This window comes from Lampetra planeri, chromosome 17 (genome assembly GCF_965212315.1).
Source record: "Lampetra planeri chromosome 17, kcLamPlan1.2.h2, whole genome shotgun sequence".
In the NCBI taxonomy this organism is placed as follows: Eukaryota; Metazoa; Chordata; class Hyperoartia; order Petromyzontiformes; family Petromyzontidae; genus Lampetra; species Lampetra planeri.
In genome coordinates, this window is record NC_136123.1 from 13,551,374 (window position 1) to 13,575,786 (window position 24,413).

General features: G+C 46.5%; 1 protein-coding gene across 6 annotated transcripts in view; it reads left to right on the forward strand.

Moving 5' to 3' along the window:
• Positions 1–17,984, forward strand: part of WDR97 (WD repeat domain 97) — a 65,856-nt gene extending 47,872 nt beyond the window's left edge. For 4 of the 6 annotated variants that reach the window (XR_013586165.1, XM_078602190.1, XM_078602189.1 and 1 more), the window contains 4 exons: positions 5,442–5,607; positions 5,949–6,139; positions 7,777–7,838; positions 13,399–17,984. Coding sequence is in view for 3 of the 6 variants with exons in the window: in XM_078602186.1 (XP_078458312.1) it covers positions 5,442–5,607; positions 5,949–6,139; positions 7,777–7,838; positions 13,399–13,577 (598 nt within the window). In the remaining 3 variants the exon portion in view is untranslated. The other 2 variants (XM_078602187.1, XM_078602188.1) reach the window with 2 other exon arrangements.
• Positions 17,985–24,413: the final 6,429 nt, after the last annotated feature.

Sequence of the window (24,413 nt, forward strand, 5' to 3'; positions counted from 1 at the left end):
AAAACATTTCTTATTCATGTAACTCGACGGCAGCAACTGCTTTGCACGATCAGTTGATATTGAACGTACCACCTCGAAATGGCAACCCTTTCTGAAACGCAATGACAATTTTCTTATTCGTGTGCGTGCTGTGTGTGCGTTGTCCCCTCGTAATATTGTGTCGTTAGCTTGTGTGGTGTAGGAGGATACAACCAGCGGCCAGAAGTTCTCTGGGTTGGGCGTGGCCGCCGCGAGCGCCTGCTGCTCCCTCGCTCAGCGTGTCGCTCGGCTTGTGCGCTCTCTCTCTCTACCGCTGGATGACGAGTTGGCACGACGCTCGGTCGCTCGTGTCGCTCGGTGGCGCTGGGTGTCGCTCGTTGGCGCACAGTGGCGCACGGTGGCGCACGGTGGCGCACGGTGGCGCACGGTGGCGCACGGTGGCGCACGGTGGCGCTCGGTGGCGCAGCTCTGCTGGCGCTGGGTGGCGCTCGGTGGCGCTCGCTTGGCGATCTCCGCCTTTCCTGCGGGTTGTTCGCTGGTCGTCACTCTGACGAGGAGCGATGCTTCGTTCGTGGCAGGGTGGACGTTGGCGTCTTTGTTGGCTTCACTCGCAGCTCGGCGACTCAGGGTAGCGATTCTTCTCAGTTGGTGCAGACCTCGGCTTGTAGCGGCACGTCGCTAACCCGCGAACCTCGTCATTCTGGATGACGAAAAACTTCTTGACGATCTGTGGTGGAGTCGAAGCCCTGGCGACGAGATGGGGCTCAGAGCCCTGGCGATCTGTGGTGGGGCCCGTGGCCCGGATGATCTGCTGGGGCCCGTGGCCCGGACGATGTGTGTTGGAGCCGGAGCCCTTGACGAGGTGGGCTCAGAGCCCCTGGCGAGATACTTTGGATGGATTTTCCTTCGGTTTATATTTGGAAATTCCACTCAGTTTCCCGAGTTGTTCAAAGTCTGTCATAATACCTTCCTGTGGGTGGGACCATCTGCATCCGTGTGTGTGTGTGTCGTGTGCGTGTCCGTCCATGTGTTTCGCGTGCGTGTTTGTCCATGTGTTTATTAGCTTTGAAGACACAGCTGTGTGTCGTTCTGGAAGGGGGGGGGGCCTCGTGACGGCGCCACCGAAGTTATCCATTAGCCAGACCGATGATTCGCGTCGAGTTATATATATATATAAAATAAATATTCTAATCCATGTTTTTGTTACTGAATAATATTTGTCGCGAAAACCTACGCGTTAAGCGAGCTTAATTATTCCCTCCCTTGCTCGGGATCATATCTTTTGTCTCACACAGCTTAAGTTGTTTTGGTTTGGAAGTTGAAATGCGACTTATTTCCATTATGCCCCAGTTATGCCGAAACCGTGTTCCCGATGTTTCATCGTGACCCGATCTCTCATGGAAATGTTATTTCCTTGCGTGTGCAATTTTTGCTGTCCGTGTTGTGGGAAGACAAAGACGGTTGTTTCCACGGTGGAAGCACCCGGCGCATGCGCTTATTTATTTATTTCCGAGAGCGTGTTAATTTCCTTTGAGCCATTGCCCCCTTTATGGGTGTCATTTCCTCGCTTTTGTGCCTGCGTGTGGAGATCCTCTCGGAAAGACAAAGACGGTCGTGTTGCTCGCTTCCCATGGGTGTTGTGTTTGGTTAATTTTGAGAGCCTTATCCGCCCTTGATTCCTCTTCTTCTTTAATTCCGTACTTATTATTTGACTTCGTGATTATTTAATTTGGTATCCCGTCTAGGAATTTTGTTTTGGGGTGACTCAAGTCATAATTATTCTTTGGTGCTTCGGCCCGGCCGCGTAGAAATTATTTAAGGTAAGTAATGTCCGTATTTAATTAACAATTGATGAATCGCGACTCTGGTGTAGACTGTAGTTCGTTTTCCAATTGGAGTTAGGATGGATACTGTTTGCTTACTCTTCATGGCTAAGTTGGTAATTGTTTATCTAACATGGTTCAAAACCCGTCTGTGTTTTTTTTATCGTCAATGTTGTTTCCTTTGTTAAGAATATAATTATATATTCCTCCGTGGTGCCCGGCCCTGCAAGGCTTTTTCCGAGAGGGTGTCATTCCAACCCCCCGCCTGCCATTCCCCCCTCCCTTGTTCCTCCTGTGTGAAATTCGGGGAGTTTTTATGATCTTGATTACCCTTCTTTCATGCCCTCTTTCCTTTGAAATGAGGTGTGCGCACATCTGTGGGAGTGTGGGGGCGTGTCCGTTCTCACGTTGCCCCGTGTCTATTAAAAAAAACGATATTTTATATGTTGGCAGAATAATTCTAAAAAAAAAAAATATTAAAAAATTAAAAAGGGGGTACATACACAACAGCCGTCCGCCATCTTGGGCGCAGCTGTGCGGGTGCGCGGTCTGAGCCCAACATTTAGGCGGAGCCGCGTGGCGCGCGGCTGACGGAGGCAGCATCGCCCAAGGATAACGGCGCGGGGCGCAGCCATCGCCTTCCCAACATTAAAGAATTTGTCGCGGGTGGCGACTGGGGTGCTTTTACTTGCCGGTTCAAATCCGCTTTTCGTTCGGTGCGGTGGACCGAGGAGGAGGCGTTGGACGCCTTGCCTACACTACTTGACGATGTATCGTTAGCAGTGTTTCGCTCCATCCCCTCGGAAAAGAAGAAGACGTTGAAAGATGCGTTCGCCGAGATGGCATAAGTTTACGAACTGCCGTCTGACGCCCAGAGGAAGTTCATGCATCGTTGCCATGGAGCCAACGAGTCTCCCCTTGCCTATCGCCGCACGCTGTTGGCGCTCGCAATGGCCGCCTACCCCGACTCCACGCCCGACATACTTGACCCTCTCATTCTAGCGAGGATGCTGGAGTTATCCAGGGAAATGGGTATCTCGCTGCCGGTGTGGAGCCACGAGCCGCTGACGTCCAGGTGGGCCCCAGGTGCCTCGACGCTAAGGACAACTTGTGCCGTTGGGCGCAGATGGCCGCCTGGACGGGAGACCCTGCCAAGGATGGTGAGCCGATTGGATGGGCGCCATTTCGCGTTGTCCACATTCCGTACAATGCGGGAGATGAAGACTTGGCCTCTGCCGCGTTTCGCTGGGTGCCGCGACGGCGGCCGTGGTGCATCGGGACGGAGCCTCGATGCCGCGCGGGGACGGCGATGGGGCTCACCCGGCGGGCTGGGACGACGTGCTTCAAGTGTAGCCAGATGGGCCACTTCGCGCGCGACTGTCGGAGTCGTCCCCGTCCTCCACCACCTTCCGTGACCCCATCTTCGGCGTCGCCTCCATGGACAGACCGTAACCCCGACCAGGCAAGTTGGCACGCGTCAGACACCCGGCATATATTGACACCTCATGCATCTTCCGACATGCGTAATGTTCCGTCGGGTTGCGACTCGCGTGACACCGCCGGGGCTTCGTTGCATACAATTACTCAATGGAGGAAATTGGTGCGCCACGTCGTCGCGGCTTCGGCGGGGTCTCCATGGTGCCGTGCACTATACAGGGGGTGGAAGTTCGGATTTTGGTGGATACCGGGGCATCGGCGACTATTATTTCTGACGTCATCTTCCACCTCCTGTCTATTCCTGCTTCGCGCGTGCGGCCGGCTTTCGACGTGTGTATTGCTGCCGAAAAATTGCTGCATCTCGGCGTGCAGAAAACCTTGCTCATGATGCAAAAGGATTATTTTCTGGCCCGACATGACGGCCGATGTTGCCAAAGCTATTCAGGTGCCCGGAATGCGCTCGGCGGAAACCTCCATGCAACAAATATATTCCACCCTTAAAATCGATTAAGGTGACGCGAATTAATGAACTTGTGGCTCTCGATATCCTCGGGCCGTTTCCTCCTTCCGCCAGGGGTAACAAATTCCTGTTGGTGGGGGTGGAATATTTTTCACGTTGGCCGATGGCTTGGCCCTTGCCTGACCAATTGGCATCGTCCATTACCGATGCATTCCTGAACGGTTATGTGATGGACAAAGGTGCTCCAGAACGGCTGCTCACTGACCAGGGCCGAAATTTTTCATCCAAGTTGCTGCGGGATGTGTGTGATGCCTTGGGCACCAAAAAGATACGCACTTCACCTTACCATCCGCAGATGGATGGGATGGTAGAACGATTGAACCGTACCTTGTCGGCCATGCTTTGTCACATGGTGAGCGAAAAGCAGGCCAATTGGGACCTTCACATTCCTGGCCCCGCATGCTTCTACGGGTTACTCACCATTCTTCCTCATGTACGGTTGGGAGAACGTGCCGCCGATTGGCGTGCAATTGGGAGCGCCCGCTAAGGAGCCCGCGCTGACCCTACCGGAACATGTCCGCGATTCGGTTCGCCGTGTCACAGAAGCACGCGAGGCAGCAAGGATTGCTATGGCCAAGACCCAGGCCTGGAACGAGCGATGCGCTCGTCGGTCGTGACACGACATGTCATGGGCTGTGGGCGACCGCGCCTGGCTCCATTGTCCCTGCTGCTGCCAACAACCCCGCTCCGGCTGGGCCTTTCCCCGCCGCGACGGACGCTGAACCTTCCACTCTTCCGCCTCCTGTTGCGATGGAACCGGCGGGGCCTCATGCTGCTGCTGGGGATGGACCGGCGTCGCGTACACGTTCCAGATCTGTTCCCTTTCGTTGATGATTGTTCTTATCTTGCATTGCGCGTTCCTTATGCATCTTATTGTTGTTGCTGTATTGTGTTATGATTGTTATTTTTACTTCCCTTTCGTAGTGCGTTCGTTATGCGCCTTATTATTGTTGTTATTGTGTTGTTCTTCATTCACAGTGGCTCTCGTATTGCACGTTGCTTTGTTCCTAGTCGGGACGGCTAATCTTTTACACCGGGGGGGGGGGGGGTGATGTAATACGAGAGTTCACCGGCGGTCGCCGATCGGTGGGATAGGCTCCGCCGGTTCAGCTATCAGCCAATTAGATGGATCCGCCAAGTTCAAGGGCGGAGCTCAAGGGTTCTTGTGGGTAACCATCCAGAAGGTTTGTGAGGGGGTGTGGCTATAGGCGGGGCTTGGTGACGTGCGTGAAGGGTTATAAGGGGAAGCAGGAAGCAGCTCGGGGTCAGTGTGTGGAGTCGAGGCGAGACCACATCTCGCGCCTCCGGCACGCCAGCGGCCACGTGGCAGGGCTGTCTCCTTGCGCGCCTTCTGCCAGCGGCGTGTGGGAGCGGGAGAGCGTGGGCAAGCTGTGCGCGGAGGTGACAACAACTAACACGCGGAACGAGAGTGGAGCGGTGTCGGTGTGAAGAGAACGCGGAGCTGTCCAGCCGACGAGAAACAAATAATAAAGAAGACACAAACTACAGATCGTCGTCGAAGTGCTTTATTACAATGATACTTTTTGTCTTTGAAATTACAATACTTTGTTAAAATAATTTCTGGAATGTAAAACCCAATATAATGACTGTTTATGGAGATGCTGCTGCTGTCCAGGGTACCCCATGATCTCTCTTTTGATTATTACCCACTGTTATTTTAGGAAGGTGTTGTGGACTATGCTGAATCAAGCAGGGCTACGTGACCCACATGCCTACTTTGCCAAGGAGATGATATCCTGGAATCTTTGGTCCAGAGATGACTTTACCAAACAGGATTTACAAAGGATCTGCATGGCATGGGTAGACCGATGTATTATGCATTTTAAGGTATGATTTTCCATGTTAAGCCACATTTTCAGCATTTCCTCTCTCAAGCTTTCACCATACACTACTACGGGCATCTCCAACTCCAGACATGTCATAAAGTGCATTCAAATGTAATAAAGTGCATTAAAATTTAATAAATCGCATATCAGTAACAGCTGATATGTGAATTAAATGCAATGGTATAACACAGTGTATTGCTATTTCAGGTCAACTTCCTTTTTTTTAATACATAATTACTTGTATTACAAAAAGGCTATTTCGACATGATATGTGTCTATATTGGTATTGTTGAGCTTCTGAAGCTTGGTGGTGTTTTCGATCCTGTACCTGTCGCATGTCAGGGAACAATGCTGCCTAATACACCAGTTGTTCTGGGAACATCGCAAGAGTTATTTGTTTCAATGGAGACAGTAAACCTCTACTGCGCTGCCCAGCTAGAGAAAGAGCTGCTGTTTGCATCAGATGTGACCCCTTGCTTGGATTATGCACAGATTATGAAAAACACTGTTTTGGTTCTGCCAAAAATTAAAAGGTATGTTCCATAAATATAAATCATTATCCATTTTTTATACATTTAGTAAGTGTTATATGTTGCCTATTAAAGTGTCCAGTTGCATCCCAACATCTCTAACAACACAAATTTAAATATAATTTTTACAAAATTCCACTTAACATATGATGGCAAGTAACAAGTATAGTTTCACATTAATCAAAATATAAATCCACAAAAGTGTGTCACGTGCAGCACATAGTTTGCATAGCCACTTACATATAAATAAACATGTTCTTTCTGTCACATACAGGGAAATTAAATTCACTGGGAGAATTTGTTGTAAGGCAGAGTAGCTTATCTTTGTGTAGTGTTGTACAGACGGACTCTTCAACGTCTTTTGTAGCACACACTTTTATTCGTCTTATGAACACAGTCCCTATGCACTGAGGGGTATACGGTCTTCTCACCCGTTACACTCAGAACGTACAAGCCTCCGCACCCTACAGGCTACTTAATATCCCACTCTTTCAATGTCCTCTGACTGGACCTAGGGGATGTCTCCCCGACCACTGGTTGCTCTGAACCCTAGCCCTTATAAGGGCTGGAGGGCTTGGTCCAGGGTCCTAGGCTTCTTCCGCCGTCTTGGGTCTTCGTGTAGTCGAACTCTCCCAGAGCTCTGAGCGCTCTGGCTTTATACTTGTTCGTGGCCGGGTTGTCCAATCCCCGGCCACCTTGTGGAACCCTGTGATTGGTCGTTCCCAATCTGCTTTTCGATCCAAATTCACCCTATCTGACCCTGACCGTTTGGTCGCGCGGGAAAACCTTGTTTACGGTCAGCTCTCACAGCTTGTGAGACCCTGACTGTTAGTTTGAGCGGGAAAACCTTGTTAACGATTTGCTCTCCCAGTTTGTGAACATCGAGTAGTTAACTCTACTACATTTGTATTGGTGACAGATTAGACACCACGGGAGATTGCAGTTTTTTAGTACTGTACACTATTCACTTAACGTCAAATAAAATACACGAAAACACTTCTCTCAACAACGTCCAACGAAATTCAGATGTGTGTGTGTGTTAGCACTGGAGTGTTGTTACTTGTATACCAAGAGTCCATGTTTGTGTCGCTCCATGTAGGCACACCATGACCCTTGATTGATCTCGTGTTCAACACCCACGCGACCACAAACAGTGCCTTGGTAGTTGCGACACCATCGTCAGTCAGGTTGTTTTACCTCCATAATAAAGTTGGGTTAGATCGCGTAAATATAAATTTGTCGTTAAACCTGCCACCATCCACAGCCAATTAGTAAGGTTTGTCACGTGAACAATGTGCCAATTAGTTACTAGTTCAGCACACCGGTGTGTTGGAGAGTCAACCCAAAATATTTACAATTTGAGTACAGTGAGGTTTTTCCAGAATTATCACAAATCGCCTGATGAACCTAGTTATCACCAGCACAACGTCATTTGACTGCAATGCACCAAAAAATGGTGCGCATGTGGCAAAGTACATGTTAAAATTTTGGTTTAAAATAATGTGAAAGTATTTTACATGTAACTGCTGATGTAATTGAACAGGAAATTATTAACAACCAATAATGATTTTTTTTGTGTGTGCCTTGCCTTCTAAAGACAGACATTTATCAAATAATACTTTGTTTACATTTGTTCATAGTTCTCAGGCTCTGGTTCGTTTAGGGGAGACTCAAGTCAGGAGCAGACAATGCCACTCTGAAGGTATGGCTATCACATGTTCTATTAAAACCTGCAACGTACACTCTTATGATTCTGCTTCTATACTGTGAATCAGGATATAAATGCTAAAATACTCTATTGGAATAATGAACAATTTTAACTGAGAACCTGTGTTCTATTCTAAACTATCTACTATGAATAAAACTATTATGGTGTTTTTAACATGTGTAGTGACTAAACTCGGAGAGAGTAAGACTTGGAGGCACTTTATTTAATAAGCACCATCGGGATAACACAATATGTATCAAGGCCGTCTATTGTTGGTGGCCTTGCTCCGCCCTGACCACGCCCCCTTTCTGGAACCTACTAGCGGGTTCCTGGTAGGCATCTTCTGTGACATTTTCCCTAGATCCCCTTCTCGTGTATATCACGGCCTGCTGACATCAGGACTGCCGTACGCCACAGATCCCCTTTTTCACCAGCAGCCAGCGCTATACCACTACATCACCCCTCCCCCTCGTGGACAAAAACAGTCGTCTCGACTGACAACAATCACATACGGAGAGGAGGAAAACTTACAAGAATGCGCTAACGTAATTTACCTAACAGGGAGGGTTAACGAACGTCAGAAAAAAACCCCTTTAACTATTAACCCCGAAACCGCGAGGGAAGCGGCTGCAGCCACCCGCCAGACGATGGAACACAATTGAACGACGGGAAGGGAGCGGTTCAGCGAAACAAAGCCCTCTTGGAGCGAGTCCTCGACGCTGGTCCCCCATCTCGAGCAGGAACTTGCATGCTGGGGACCACCGGGACATCACACAAATGCCCTAAAGGGCATGGCCCCTCCCTGGGAGAAGAAGATGGCGACCAGGCCTCCACACGTCCATCACACCGAAGCGACGTCGGGGGATCTCCGGACTTCAGGTGCTGGGGTCCTGCGGGCGGGTACAACGCAATCCTCCTGAAGCGCAACTGCCGGGCTCATTCGCCCTGGCTCGTCGGACACATCAGACACCCACCGCTCAGGAGGTGGGGATAAATCGTCAACATAGGGTGAAACATCGGGTTCTAACCGTGACAAGTGCACAAACCAACGACGGCGACTGATCTATATATGCATGCACTGCAGTCTCTTGACCTCAATCACCTCAACAGGGGACATACCCAAGGGCATCTGGGGACAATGCAGCCACGCCTTGTCCCCCGTTGTCCATGAGCTGAGACGCCTCCCGCGCCTCCGTCAAAAGCCTAAGCGTGAACTGCATGGGCACGGGCATGACGGCTCTCTTCTTACCCAAATTCATGCCCAGTTGAGCTTCCATGGGGGGATCACTCTCCCTTCCATACATGAGGTAAAATGGGAGAATCCTGTTGAGGCGTGAGGGGCCATCCTATATGCGGCCAGGACACCGGGAAGTTCCAGTCCAACTGTGCCTCGTTAAATTGTTGACAACATGAACATAAGGGTCCTGTGCAAGCGCTCTACCATCCCGTCTATCTGAGGATGGTAGGGCGAGGTCCTGATTTTTTTTGTTCGCAGGGAGTTGCACACCTTCCGTAACAATTTACAATAAAAAAATGTGTCCTTGGTCCGTAAGAAGCTGTTCCGGAGCCCCCTTGTCCAGAACATACCCGTGCAAAAACGCATATGCAATGGATGGTCTGGCAGAGGCCATGCCACGGGCCACCGGGACAGGTATTCCACCACGAACAGGAGGAATTTATTTCCCCTCTGAGTGGTGGGGAACGGCTCAAGAATGTCCAGAGCAACCAGCTCGTTGATACGAGACACTGTGATAGATTGTAACGGAGGCTGGGCCTGCCTCAGTGGTGGCTTGCGGCGTGCACAGTCAGTACAACCTTTTACCATGTGGTATACATCGTCCGTCATCCTGGGCAAATAGAAGTCACGCTTCAGTGTTAGCAAGGTTTTATGGACTCTGAGGTGCATTCATTTCTCGTAGACCGCCCGTGTGAGTTTATCCTGCAGAGCATTTGGCACCACCATGCAATAACGCTGCAGCTCTTCATCCCATCTCATCAAGAGTCCTTCAAGGAGGACTATAAGGGACACTCCTGCTGGCACGTTTTTACTACCTCTTGTGCCAACGCGATGCCGCAACTTCAAAAAGGAGACATCCTCCATCTGGAGGCGTCCCCATTCCACGTGCGTAAGACCCAATGTGCCATCACTATGTGCCCCTGCCGCGGGTGGTGGTGCATTGACAGCTGCCACTACCATGTGTGGCGATCCTGCAGCTGATGGCTTACATCGACCGGCACCCATTAAGCACGCACACTGGTCATTCGGTGGTAAAAGGGACAGTGCATCTGCATTGCAGCGCCGTACACCCTTCCTGTAGGTGACCGTGAAGGAGTAGTCCTGTTAAATTTCTAGCCAGCGGGACAGTTGGCCGGAAGGCTGTCAATCCAAAGGGAATTTTGGTGTGGTCCGTACGTATGATAAAGTCCCGTCCGTAAAGATTCAGCCTATATTGCTGTACAAAGTGAACTATGGCTAGCAGTTCTCTGTGCGTCACGCAGTAGCGCTGCTCTGCAGGGGACAACACATGGCTCCCGTAGGCCACCACTTTCTCTGTGCCGTTCACGACCTGGGACAGGACAGCACCATTTCCGGTGCAGTTGGCGTTCGTGTCTAACACAAAGGGCAGAGAGAAATCTGGGTAGCCGAGGGGAGGAGCGTTGACGAGGCCATCGCGCAGTGTGACAAACGCGGCCTCCTCCTCCCCCCACCGAAATCTCTGGCCCTTGGCAGTGAGCACGTGGAGCGGTTTAGCGATCATGGTGAACTTGGGAACAAACCGGCAATAATACGACGCGAACCCGACAAAACTACGAACTTCACCGACCGACATGCGGGTTGGCCGTGTGCGCATGCACACAGTTTTTTCGGTATCTGTGGCTATCCCGGACTCGCTGACAATGTGGCCCAAATAGCCACAGACGTTTGCAAGAGATGGCGCTTTTGCAGTTTAAATTTGAGATTGGCCGTCCGCACCTTGACAAACACTGAATGCAGTTGCTGCAGATGTTGCTGAAATGTGCGCCCGAACACAATGACATCGTCCAGGTAAATGAGGCACAAATCCCACTGAAAACCTGCCAAGACAAATTCCATAAGCCGCTGGAACGTTGCAGGAGTGGAATGAAGCCCCATTTTGAGGGAATTAAATTGGAACAGCCCTTGTGGTGTTCGGAAGACGGTTTTTGGCCTGGATTCCTCATCCAAGGGCAGCTGCCAAAACCCCGACAACAAGTCAAGTGTCGAGAAAAACGCGCACCCGACAAGGCGTCCAAGGAGTCATCCATCCCAGGGAGTGGATATGCGTCCACCACCGAAATTGTATTAAATTTGCAGAAGTCAACACAAAAGCGCAGACTCCCATCCTGTTTTTTTACCATAACAATGGGGGCCCCCCATGGGCTGCATAGAGTAGGAAAAATAATGTTCGCAGCTAACATCTCGTCAACTGCCTGGCGAACATGGTCCTTCTCCCTGGGACTGACCCTATACGAATTTTGCCTTATCAGTGCTGCGTTATCCATATTGATGTGATGTTGCAATAGTGAAATGGGGCCAATATCAAATTTCCCCTGGCTAAAAATATCGGTAAATTCCCGAAGCAGGGCACACAGCTCGCCCCGCTGTTCCCTGGACAAATCGGAATTTTCCCCGCACAACACGTCCATCCAAGCCCCGTCCAACTCGCCACCCCGTTCCACCATGGCAACGACGTCTGCAGCCTCTGTCCAGACCTCCTCACAGCACGTGGCCGTTGCATGGGCTAAAACTGTGCCAGCTTGGACCACCGCGGCCCCCAGCCCGACATGTAGCACTTGCAAAAAGGGCTCCTGGTCCACCCTCGCTATGGTCTGAGCACCCACCAATGCAAGCCCCCGAGTCACTGTATTTAAGGGAGTTAAAAGGACCCCTTCAACAGGATCTGTCAAATCCAGTTGCTTCCACAACCGTAAGTGCACCAACATCTGTGCACCTGGCGGAATCATAACAGTTTCCCTCGCCAGGACCTGAACTGTAGTGTTAGCCCTTGCTAACCTAGTCGGAGACTTCAAAAAGGCCAACCGCTGTCCCGACGGCAATTCAACACAGCTTTGATTGACAAGGATCTTAAGGGGCATGTTCCCGAGGAAATCGATGCCCAAAAGACAGGGTACAGATAATGTCCTGGAAACTAACACCAGCCCCATTAACTCAAAGTTCCCAACGCAGACTTTAGCCACTCTTTGCCCTATAATCTCCAAACTAGAATGGCCTTAGTATATCAAAGCACAGAAACATGATAAATTATAAAATACATTTAGGAAATTTAGAGAAACTGATATCGCAACAATCCTAATGCCGCAAAATGTTATGAAATGTAATTTCGTTATTTTTTTTTATCTGCCTGTGGTAAAGTGTGCTGCGATCACCCAGAACTGCCCTGTTGTCAGTGGCCTTGTCCTACTGCAGGCTTCTCTGCATACAGACCCCGTAGAATGCTTGATTCGTTATAGTGCTCTTTGTGCGGAATTTTTGAAAATGAAAATAAAAAAAATTCTACAAAGCTCTGACGAGGGAGAACATGCAGCAGTGGTGGCCGAGGAAATTACCCGCCCCCATCATTTGCTCAGCCAATGAAAACGACGCATGGTTCTCAGCCAACCATATCTAACCACTCCCCGCAATTTAATTATTACTATTCGTGGTCAAGATTACATAAAAAAATACATTTGTTTAGCCAGGTAAGAACTCACGACACCAGGATAGAGTTTCAGGCCCCACCTCAAAGAAACCTTGCCACAAATGTAGACCGAGGGCATCACTAAGATCGCGGAGGGCATCACTAAGATCATGGAAGGCATCACTAAGATCACGGAGGTCCTGGAGCTCTTCTCTGAGAATGACGCGGACTGGGACCACAGCAGCAGCTCCACCAACCTGGTCCCTCACCGTTATACAGAAGTACAGTATGCAGTCGTGAGTAGTGTACATAATACTGGTGTAATAATACATCTTTTTTTGTATTATTATTAGCGCTGTTATCGATATTCCAATGAAGTCCCCATTAATTGCTTATACGAATATATACACTGGTAGATTGGCCGCTTAGCGCTGATTTTATTTAGGCTCACTTCTTCAGGAATGCATCTTGAGCATTAAGCGAGGTCTGCCTGTATAGTGGGTCCTACCACTCTACACCCTAGCTCTTTTAGCCACCACTTGCAGGAGACTGATGGACGAGTTGTCCATCTCACACAGTAAGGAGACTGTAGGTTGGTTGAGATAAGCATCTAGAATTGGGCGGCAAGATGCCACAGTGGTGACACTTCTGCCTCACAGTAAGACTACCTGAGTTTGATTCTTAACGTGGGTGCCTTTCTATGTGGAGTTTGTATGTTCTCCCCCTATTCTGCATGGTTTGCTCCAGGTTCCCTATTAGTTAAAACAGATATACAATGTATTGCTTAATATCATACCTTAAATTACACGTTAAAATTAATAACATGTTGGCATATGATGCATTTTTTAGCTATGTTTTGTGAGGAAAATTAATACCTTGTATTTGTATTTGTTTAGCACACCTCCCATCCTTGGCCCACAAGAAGCAGCTGAAGGATTGTCTTCCATTTATTGGCCTCCCAATTTGTAGATATAACCTGCAACCATTTTCTTCAACTGCCAGCATCTCTGAACATCAACAGGTCACACTCAGAAATTCTCGCAAATATTTCATCATCAACCAATCTTACGTGTAGCACAACAAAGGACACATTCGATATAACACATTTTACAATACATCGTGAAATATGTTACAATACATTTAATATGTAAAGTGTGTACACTTGTATTGTGGCAAATAAGGTCAGTTTCTTATTTAAATATTCAGCAAATAGTTATGAGATAACACAAACAGCTAAATGCCTTCTGGTTATATTCATATTTGACACATTTTTGATATAGGACTTGTAACTGCATATATGCAGATACTAGATTTGAAGCTTTCGTGACTGCAGGAATTACTCTGGTTCTTTCGGTAAAGTCACGTAGGAAGAAAGTAAATTAAATAATAGAATACGACGTTTCGATTGCAACACAAGCAACCGTTATCAGGTAGAAATACATTTGAGAGAGACAAAACACAGACACGGAGACACACAGACACACAAGCAGATAGAGACAACACAGAGATAAACACACAACATAGACACAGAGACCCAATGCCTCTGTGTCGAGGCCTTAAATAGAGAGAGAGGGGGGAGGATGGAACCTCCTTTCCGGGGAGGATGTAAGTTTGTTTTTTCTCTCTCCGTGTGTCTATGTTTGTCAAATTTCAGACTTAACTTCAAATATTTGCAATCTTTGGAGATCGTAATCAACCAGGCTATGCCTTAATTGTGTGTTAGCCGACTCTCTGTTGTTGGATTTAGGACCCTTTTTCCAAAATTCATATTAATAATAATTCTGCCAAATATTTTTTTCATATACTCACTCGCGGGGTCGCTGGGAGCACAAACGGACTCTCGCAACAGAAAGCCGGAGATTAACCATAAATTATAATGAAAGGATCCCCCCCGTACAAAGGAGAGCAAGAGGAAGTGGCTCTCACAAAGAGTTTTATTGCAGGTTGGGCATGTGTTCCACGGATGAAAAGACGGCTCGGGGAAGGAGATTTAACAGATGTCTCAATAAAACACACGCACACACGGACACACATACCACTCCCCCTCCCCACAGAAAGCGACATCAAAGCAAAGTTGGGCTTTTGTGAACAGAGACAGAGAGGGGAGGGATTATACAATTCTAAGTACGAACACGACTCAAAAATCGTCATTCTTGCTCCAGTCTTGCGAGAGAGGAGCGCGAGGGAGCAAGCACCGACCCCAACCATGTCTCGCAGAGAGAAGTGACGATGCGCGTTTTGAGAGCTGGATTCGGCATGAGCCAACAAGAGTATCGCTGAAAGTGTTTATGCTACATTTACCCTGATGTGTTAAGTCGCTCGCAAAGTCAAGGATTGCGACAAGTGGTATTATACTAAGCCTTCACAGTTGTTTAGAGGTGTGCGAATACAATTCACAACTTTTGAGAGGGAGCACCAGCAAAAGCGCCATACATCGAAAGCATCATCACCACCGACGCAGGAGATCATCACCACCGACGCAGAAGAAGACTCCGCAACTCATCAAGTATGGAGAGGCTCGCTGGGTAGCGATATGCTAAACCAAGCAGGAGTTCTGCACCAACAGAAGTATCGCGACACCGAGCCGCTGCAGTGCGAGTGAGACTGGCGAAGATTCCAGTTAACACTCGTGAAATAGCGAAAGCGCCCAACTTCGACCAGAGAGAGAAAGCTGGCGGCTCACTGCAGCCACGCCCGAGCGAGAGGGAACTTCTCCGAAGCCGTTCGTATCATACGCCCTCCCCCACACTCACAAACCCACGACGCGCCCGGCGTCTGCTCCCACAAGAATTTATCAAGGGGACAATCAAACGCCCCCACACAATGGAAACAACCCTAGCCAATCATAAGAAGACTAATTATAAAAGTGCATGGATCATCAGCTGGCCGTGAAGGCATTGCGGCTCATCGAGTGATAAGAATACGTCGTTTATAAGTGCCTTAGTCGTTTTATTTTATTTTTGTTTTTCGTTTTTTTAATCGCATAAATTACCAATATATTCATCGATGTAAACTAAACTTTCGAAACCTTTGTCACGAATCTACACTCTCACAGAGATAGAATATTGTGTTAAACCTGTTTCTTTGCCATAAAACCTTGTCCACGAATTAATTAAAGCTTAGCCAGATATATGAATCTTCCGTAAGAGGGCACGCCCACCGTCGCACACCATTGTTCCAAGTGTTGTATGTGTCGGGTTATGAAATTTTGATAAAAATATTAAAAATTAATAATTTTCCGAAAAATGCGCAAATCGCATTAATTATGTCAATGTGTGTATTAATATGCATAAATTATGATAATGTGTGTAATTATATGCATAAATTATGATAATCGCGGAGATAATCGTAGTAATTTATGCGGATGCTTGCGATGATGTTAATGTGAGCAGTTGTGATAATTAAGCTTAGCTTCGTTTATCCAGTGTTATATCAATCAGGATAACACGATTATCATCGATTAAATGTTTACTGATTATCTTAGTGTATTTATGTTATTTTAGGTCTCCATTTTCATATCTCATCACAGGATACAGTTATCAAGAATAAGATAGTTTTGCATGGACTTGGAAAGAAGCACTCGAACAGTTGGTGTTAAGCAATTTTAATTCTAAACAAACACATGACACTCTCTTATCCGAAAGCAAGTATACGTCAATAAATTCATGGACAAGATTATGCAGTAACGAAAATGAATGACTAAAAATACTTCTTCATTGGCGTGATTATGCAGTTAACGAAAATGAATGACTAAAACATTTCTTATTCATGTAACTCGACGGCAGCAACTGCTTTGCACGATCAGTTGATATTGAACGCACCACCTCGAAATGGCAACCCTTTTTGAAACGCAATGACAATTTTTTTTTAAAGTCTTATTCGTGTGCGTGCTGTGTGTGCGTTGTCCCCTGGTAATATTAATTAATTCTTAGAGCCGGGAGTTGTGTCGTTAGCTTGTGTGGTGTGGGAGGATACAAACAGCGGCCAGAAGTTTTCTCTGGGTTGGGCGTGGCCGCCGCGAGCCCCTGCTGCTCCCTCGCTCGGCGTGTCTCTGCTTGTGCGCTCTCTCTCTCTCCACTGCTGGACGACGAGTTGGCACGATGCTGTCCTTGAAGATGCTCGGTCGCTCGTGTCGCTCGGTGGCGCTGGGTGTCGCTCGGTGTCGCTCGGTGTCGCTCGGTGTCGCTCGGTGGCTCTCGGTGGCGCTCGGTGGCGCTCGGTGGTGCTCGGTGGCGCAGCTCTGCTGGCGTTCGGTGGCGCTCGGTGGCGCTCGGTGGCGCTCGGTGGCGCAGCTCTGCTGGCGCTCTCCTTCTCTTTCTCCCGGCTGATTGTTCGTTAGCGCAACTCCAGCTGCAGCTGTTGGCATTCGCTCTCAAAATGTATAATTGTATTTGCACACCTCTTAGCCGACTGTGAAAACTTAGTACAATCAACTTATCGCAATCCTTGACTTTGCGAGCAACTCAACACATCAGGATAACTGTAGAAGAGAACTTTCAGCGATACTCTCTCGGCTCATGCCGACACGTCCCTTGCGAGCCCCGTCGCACCGCTGAGCGCGACTCGGACTGACTGCACTCAGACTGTCACCTTAACGACGTCTCGTCGTCCCATCTCTCCTCGAGGCACGATCTGCCCCAGCTCTCTTGCGAGCCCTGTCGCAACGCTGCGTCGCAAGCCGAGTTGCGAGACCGAGCACGACTCGACCCAGACTGCCTGTTCGCTGTGTGCGCCCGTGCCTAACTCAAAACGTGACTCCCCTCTCTCGTATTCCTTGCGAGCGGGCAACAAAAAAAAACACAAACAGAGCGAGAAGAAGCAGACACCCCTGCGACCCCTCCTCGCGACCTTTCCTAACCCTCCAAGCATTCATGGGCCATCTGTTTGTGCTGCGGGGAGACAAAGACGGCCGTGTTTAACTCAAACCTAAGCACCCTCTCCTCTCTCCGCGTCTCTTGCGAGAGAAAACAAACAGAAAAAAAAACCAGATGTTCTCGAATGTCAGCACAAACCCCCCCCTTTGTGACCTTTCTGCTCCCTTCTTGCTTGCCCTGCATGGGTCATTCTGAGGTCAGACCCCGCTGGAAGACAAAGGTGGTCGAGGAGATGTATGCGATACATTTATGTGGTCCTGTGTGTTACATTTATTCTTGAATTATATTTTATGAGTTCCTTCGGTCTTAGTATCGTGGTTATAATTCGTCTATGTTTAATGAATATTCGTAATGATCCTCGTCACATTATTATTTTGGGGCTTCGCCAATTTTAGTTCTCCAGAGATTGTTGTTTTATTCTGAGTTATATTTTAATGTCCTGAAGTTAAGTGTAACTATGTTTCCACTTAAGCTTTCTGGAAATCGTACTCTTTAGTTTTTCGGAAGGTCATGTAGATAGGAAACATATAATTCTAAATAATATGTATGCGGTGAATACGAGTAATATAAGATAATTACTAATAAAAAACCTATGGTTTGTTGGTTAATTCTCTTTGTTAAGTTTCTACTTTTCGGTTAGGAAAACGTTAAGAAAACGCGAGTGGCAACCGTTATTATCCTTTACTCTGCTCTGCACCCCCTCCGTGCATCTCAAGATGTCTTGGGAGTTCAGTCATCGATCTTTGTCCATCTGGATGTCTCTGACCTCTCTGTGACCGACTTCTTACCAGTTTAATGGCCGTTTCACAGATTCCTGGTGTGCTTGTAGTGGGTTGTTTTCATTATTTAATTTTTAAAAAATATATATATAGATATAATAAAAAAAAAATTCTTAATTATTCTTAATATTAATAACGGAAAACAGGGCATAGATACAACACAAGACATTTCGTTAAATTCTAGATTTGAAGCTTTCGTGACTGCAAGGATTCATATTCTTAGGTTTTTTCGGTAAAGTCACGTAGGTAAAAAACATTAAAAAGTAAAATAAAATGAAATAAAATATAACCATTCTTGGATATTCTTGGATATTCTGTTTGAGAGGAGGCCTGACGGATCCTTGGGACATTCTGTCTACAGGAAAGCCACCCACACAGATTCCTACTTGAAACCGGATTCCCACCACCACCCATCTCAAAAGAATTCTCTCATCAAAACGCTATACCACAGAGCCCATGGCATTTCTGACCAACACCACCTGGCCGGTGAATTAAGACATGTACATCGGGCCCTCAGGATGAACGGATACTCTGACTGCACTATCCGCCAAGCTGTTTCTCCCACCATGCAGAAACAGCCACATGAAACTCCGACCAAAACTATCACGTTGCCATACATAGCAGGCGTGACCAAAAATATCTCCAAACTTCGAAACAAGCATAAGATCCAAGTCCGATTCAGTACAGTACATAAAATCCGTGATTTGATTCCATCTGTGAAGGATGTCGTTCCTGACTTACAGTATCCTGGAGTCTACAAATTGAGTTGCATTTGTGGTGATTGCTACATTGGAGAAACGAAACGTCATGTTTATGATCGTGTCCGCGAGCACAAGTCAGATCTGAAACATGGCAGAACTGATTCTTCGGCCGTTGCCGATCATTGCTACAACTCGGTGGGCTCTCATGAAATTGTCTTTTCCGAGACCAAGGTTCTCTGCAAACCTCCTGGCTACCATCAAAGGTTTGTACACGAAGCCATACAAATATACAAACACAGACATAATTTCAACCGTGATGATGGTTACAAACTGAGTAATCATTGGAAAGATGTGATTAACCATGCAAAAAAGATTTAACTACACTTATTTGCCAATCTTATTTAACAGACAACTATTACAGTTTTACCATGTTTAGTGGTGTCTCCCTGTCACAGGTTGAGACACAAGCCGTGCCTCTCCAAACAAAGGCTCAGTTTGTTATGCAGTCTATTTTTAGTCTTAATCCTCACCTTACCATATTAATAAAAAGTATGCGGCCCTTGCCCCACCACCTTCTCCAACCATTATATAAACGGAGTGGTAGCTCCTGAAATCTCTCATTTACTTGATACAGCTTTCGTGGCTGTGACGGTACCACCTGAAGACGGAAGCTTGTGTTGCCTCCGAAACGTCGTGATTTTTATTTTATTTCATTTTATTTTACTTTTTAATGTTTTTTACCTACGTGACTTTACCGAAAAAACCTAAGAATATTTCGTTAAATATATAATCTTGCCGATGAATCTATTGACGTATACTTTCGCCTTTGGGGTATAATAATTTGCTTCTATTGCCTTTCTTATGACTATCATTGCATGCCTGTTTTAAATACTCTACCTGTCGCCGGATACGCTCGTGTTACTCTGTGGAATTAATTTATTGTTCTGATTACCCAGTTTAACAACATAATCACTGAGGGTTAAATGCATGGATCAATAAGGAGAACATCTCCAGGAGTACTGTGTTAATAATTCCAAGCATGAGAGTTCGCATATTAGAGTGACATGTTTTTGTTTAGAATTAAAATTGCTTAACACAGAAGTGTTTGAGTGTTTCTTTCCTAAGTTCATGCATAACAATCTTATTTATAAGAACTGTATCCTGCGTTGAGATATGAATTTGGAGACCTAACATAACACACTAAGATATAATCAATAAATATGGAGAAGGATGGTAAGCTACCATTCCTGGATGTTTTGTTTAAGAGGCCTGACGACTCGTTGGGACATTTTGTCTACAGGAAAGCCACCCACACAGATTCCTATCTAAAACCTGATTCCCACCACCATCCGGCCCAGAAGAATTCTCTCATCAAAACACTACACCATAGGGCCCACTGCATCTCCGACCAACACCACCTAGCCAGTGAACTGAACACGTGCACCATGCCCTCAAAATGAATGGGTACTCGGACCGTATTATTCGCAAAGCTGTTTCTCCAACCATGGAGAAACACTCTCCTGAGAAGCGAATCAAAACCATGACTTTATCATATATAACAGGTGTTACCAAAAATATTTCCAAAATCTTAAACAAACATAAGATCCAGGTCCGATTCAATACAGTACACAAAATCCGTGATCTAATCCCATCTGTGAAGGAGGTCATTCCTCACATGCAAAATCCTGGAGTCTACAAACTGGGTTGTACCTGTGGTAGCAGTTACATTGGGGAAACGAAACGACATGTCTCGGACCGTGTTCGCAAACACAAGGCAGATCTGAAACACGGCAGTACCAATATCTCTGCCGTAGCTGACCATTGTTATAACGCTGTGGGCTTGCATGATATTGCTTTTTTCCGAGACCAAGGTATTCTTCAAATCTTCGGGCAACTATCAAAGATTTGTTCATGAAGCCATCCAAATATACTGTACAAACATAGACATAACGTCAACCGAGAAGATGGAGACAAATGTAACAATCATTGGAAGGATGTTATTAACCAGGTAATGTCTTAACTGGTTGTGGTTGTTTCCATGCTACCTGCCGTTTACTAGTAGATTTTTATTTCCCCCCCCCCCGTGTCCCACACTCAGCTTCCCACTTCTAGCCCTGCCCAATTCCCCCCCCCCCCACCTCATGTCCTCTTCCCCTAGTGCTCACGCAGCCCCCCCCCCCGCCCTTCCCCCCCCTCTCTCCACCCTTGCCTCCCCCCTTTCTTACCTATATAACCTCTTGCCACGGCAACTCTCTCGCCTACTTCAGCATTTTCTTGCTGTGGTTGTTCCACTTGATGAAGATTGCTTGTGTTGCGATGGAAACGTCGTGATTTGTTTTATTTCTATCTACGTGACTTTACCGAAAGAACCAAAGAGTAAGTATGCAGATACTCTTGGAGCAATGATTATAAATACCAGTCTTGAAATTATTAGCATTGGTAGTCATAGAAATACCATTTATCAAAATACAGAGAATTATTAAATTAATACAATCACGTTTGTTACCTGGAACATGCATATTGTGCTTTGTTCTATTCTTGCATAATGCTTTGTTTTAGTGTGATCAGAGTTTAACCTTCAGAGCTGCTACTCGACTGCTGCTATATCTGAACTGTAAAATATTTGAATATATGTTTTTTGTTTACTCTGAAAGGAAACACTTTCAATAGGTGATAATTGTATTCCTTACCCTAGCATAAGTTATACATATAATTGCTTTTTTTTAGACGTTTTCTTTATTGTATTGTAATTTTATTCACTTGTGTATTAAAGTTTGCTTTTCATGAAAAGGGCATAAAATTAATGCTAACGTTTATTGTCAGATTGAACCCGTAGATGTATTTCTCAGAGTATGATTAGAACGTTTTGGGTTATTTCATCAAATGTATAGATATTGTGTCATTGCCAACCTTGTAATAAATCATTTGTAAACTGTATATTTTGTTTAGTCTATTTGTACAATTTTCACCTGCAGCCCTGGGTTAGGTTACACACGTGCACAAGTGCATCACATAGCCAAGGTATCATATTACTTTGAGCGTTGAATTACGGCCACCAGAGTGCATCAGTGAAGTCATGACGTTGACGACGCAGAGCCCCTTTGTCAATTCACTGTTGAGTGACGTCCGGATCCCTAATGCATGGACTGTGGGAGTCAGCCATACTTCACCTCATTGGTCAGTGCGTGTTGTTGAAAGGTGAGGAGCATAGACATTGGGTTATGAGTTATGGTTAGTATCAAATACGTTTTTAACATTTAACGATATGTTTTTACTTTGTGACGAAGGCTCTGCGCGGTCTGTTTCCCATAGTTAAATGGACAGAGGGTGAACAATATACACTGGACCAGGATATTGAGGTTGAAACTGGCTAAGCCAGATAGGCGGAATGACCAGTTTGGGACCAGTCTAGGTAGGGTTGATAGGGTTGATGGGGTTGGGTGCCCCTGAGTAGTATAAAAGGCAGTGCTCAGAGCGAATGAGGCAGGAGCCATCCATATCTCTCAGCACCTCAGTAACCCACAGCACTGGAGGAAGCAGGACTTGAAGCCAGGAGCAGTGGACTGGACTCTGAGCAAGGGAGACTTCTTGAGCCGTAAGTAGAATTATCATTGCCATTAGTGTAGATTGTGGGTTCTTAGGAAAGTATCGTTGAAGGTTAGACGGGCTTTATTTGTATTTCAGTACCCAGGCTGGGCAGGAGTCCGGTTGGAATTCGACAAGCTGGAGAAGCAAGAAGAGAGAAGCACGGCTGATAGCGGGGCCAGTGCACCGTGCCACTGCTGGCTGGTTATGGATCATCATCATTGTGGAGCCTGTTGAGGTAGCGCAGGGGCCGTAAGCTGTCGTTCACGGCGAGATTTCGTAGTGGGGGCATCAGCAGCCAATCCCATTGCTGCTGGGCCCTGCTGTGATCGCGCATTCACCAACCAGCAGTGCTGATCAGTGGGGTGTAGCGTGGCTCGGATAACCTCCCCACCACCCGCACGGCATGCGGAAGCGCTCATCTAGCAGTATATCGACTAAAATTAACTTTACACTTCTCCAAAATCCTGATTAAACACAAGATCCAGGTCCGATTCAACACAGTACATAAAATCCGTGATCTGGTCCCGTCTGTAAAAGATGTGGTTCCAGACATACAGTTCCCTGGCGTCTACAAACTAAGTTGCTTCTGTGGTAGCGGTTACATTGGAGAAACCAAACGACATGTCTCGGACCACATCCGTGAACATAAAGCAGACCTCAAACACGGTAGGACAAACACCTCAGCCGTGGCAGATCACTGTTACAATTCAGTAGGCTCACATGACATTGACTTCTCCAAGACAGAGGTTATCTGCAAGCCACCTGGCTACCATGAGAGATTCGTTCATGAGGCGATCCACATATACAAACACAGAGACAATTTCAACCGAGAAGATGGATTCTGGCTCAGCAATCATTGGAAGGACGTAATAAACCATTTCGGATCTTAACTGATTGTGTTCACGTTTACGGTGACTTTCAGACCGCAGTCCACTCACTGGCATTGACTATATATCTTTTATTCTCCGCAGAGAATGGATTCTTTGCTCCGCTGCAAGTCTCCTATCACCACTCTCCCATTGACATATTTCGTTGCTTCCTCTTAGTACCTTTCACGCGACGGTCAATGGTATAGTGTATAGCAGATTGTATAATAATAAATAGTATAAAAGTGTAATGTTTAATATAATGTATAAGGTAATATATAGTATTGTAATTGTATAGTGAATATACATCAGTGTGGTATACAGTAGGGTGGGTAGAATAATACATATTGTAATATTACAATGTATAGTCTAAGGTATAGGGTGGTGTATAGTAATACAATATATAATTTAATGTTGGGTTTCTTTATGGCAGTATATAGTACGGGGTAGTCCCGTGTGATGTAAGAGGAAAAAGTTTAGCTGGAGGCATATTATATTTTTTGCGACATAGAATTGTAATGTATGACTTACTGTTAGTAGCTCAGCTTATTGGAGAGTATATTTAGTATATTGATGATACTGATGTAGTTTATATTTTAGTTTATTACGTGGTGGTTTAACTGCTGCAGCTCCATACTATTAACATTCCTTCTCTTTATTAATGCTAACCCTACTCCCTCCCTTTGATGCTGCTAATCCTGCATAATACACGGGCATAATATGACTTTGAAAACCCCCCGCCCACCTCCTACGCATTTCACAAGTAGTGACTAATACCATATCTGCATTTCCCATAAATATGCTAAATTCCTCTTGATATGCAAATTCCTTTGTCAAGGCGCTCTTCCCCCTCCAACCCAACTTAAATATACGCTGCCAAGCGTGGTGGTGTTCATTCAAACACTGTCTTTCCGACAGACCTGTTCTTCACCTGAGGACGGCTGCTTGCGTTGTGGCTGAAACGTCGTGAGAATTATTTTATTATGTTTTATGTTTATTATTTTATTATTTCCCTTCTACGTGAGTTTACCGAAAGAACCAAGAAGATTAACTTTACACGTTCATATGCGCGCACACACGTGTCTACAAACACGCCCCATGGT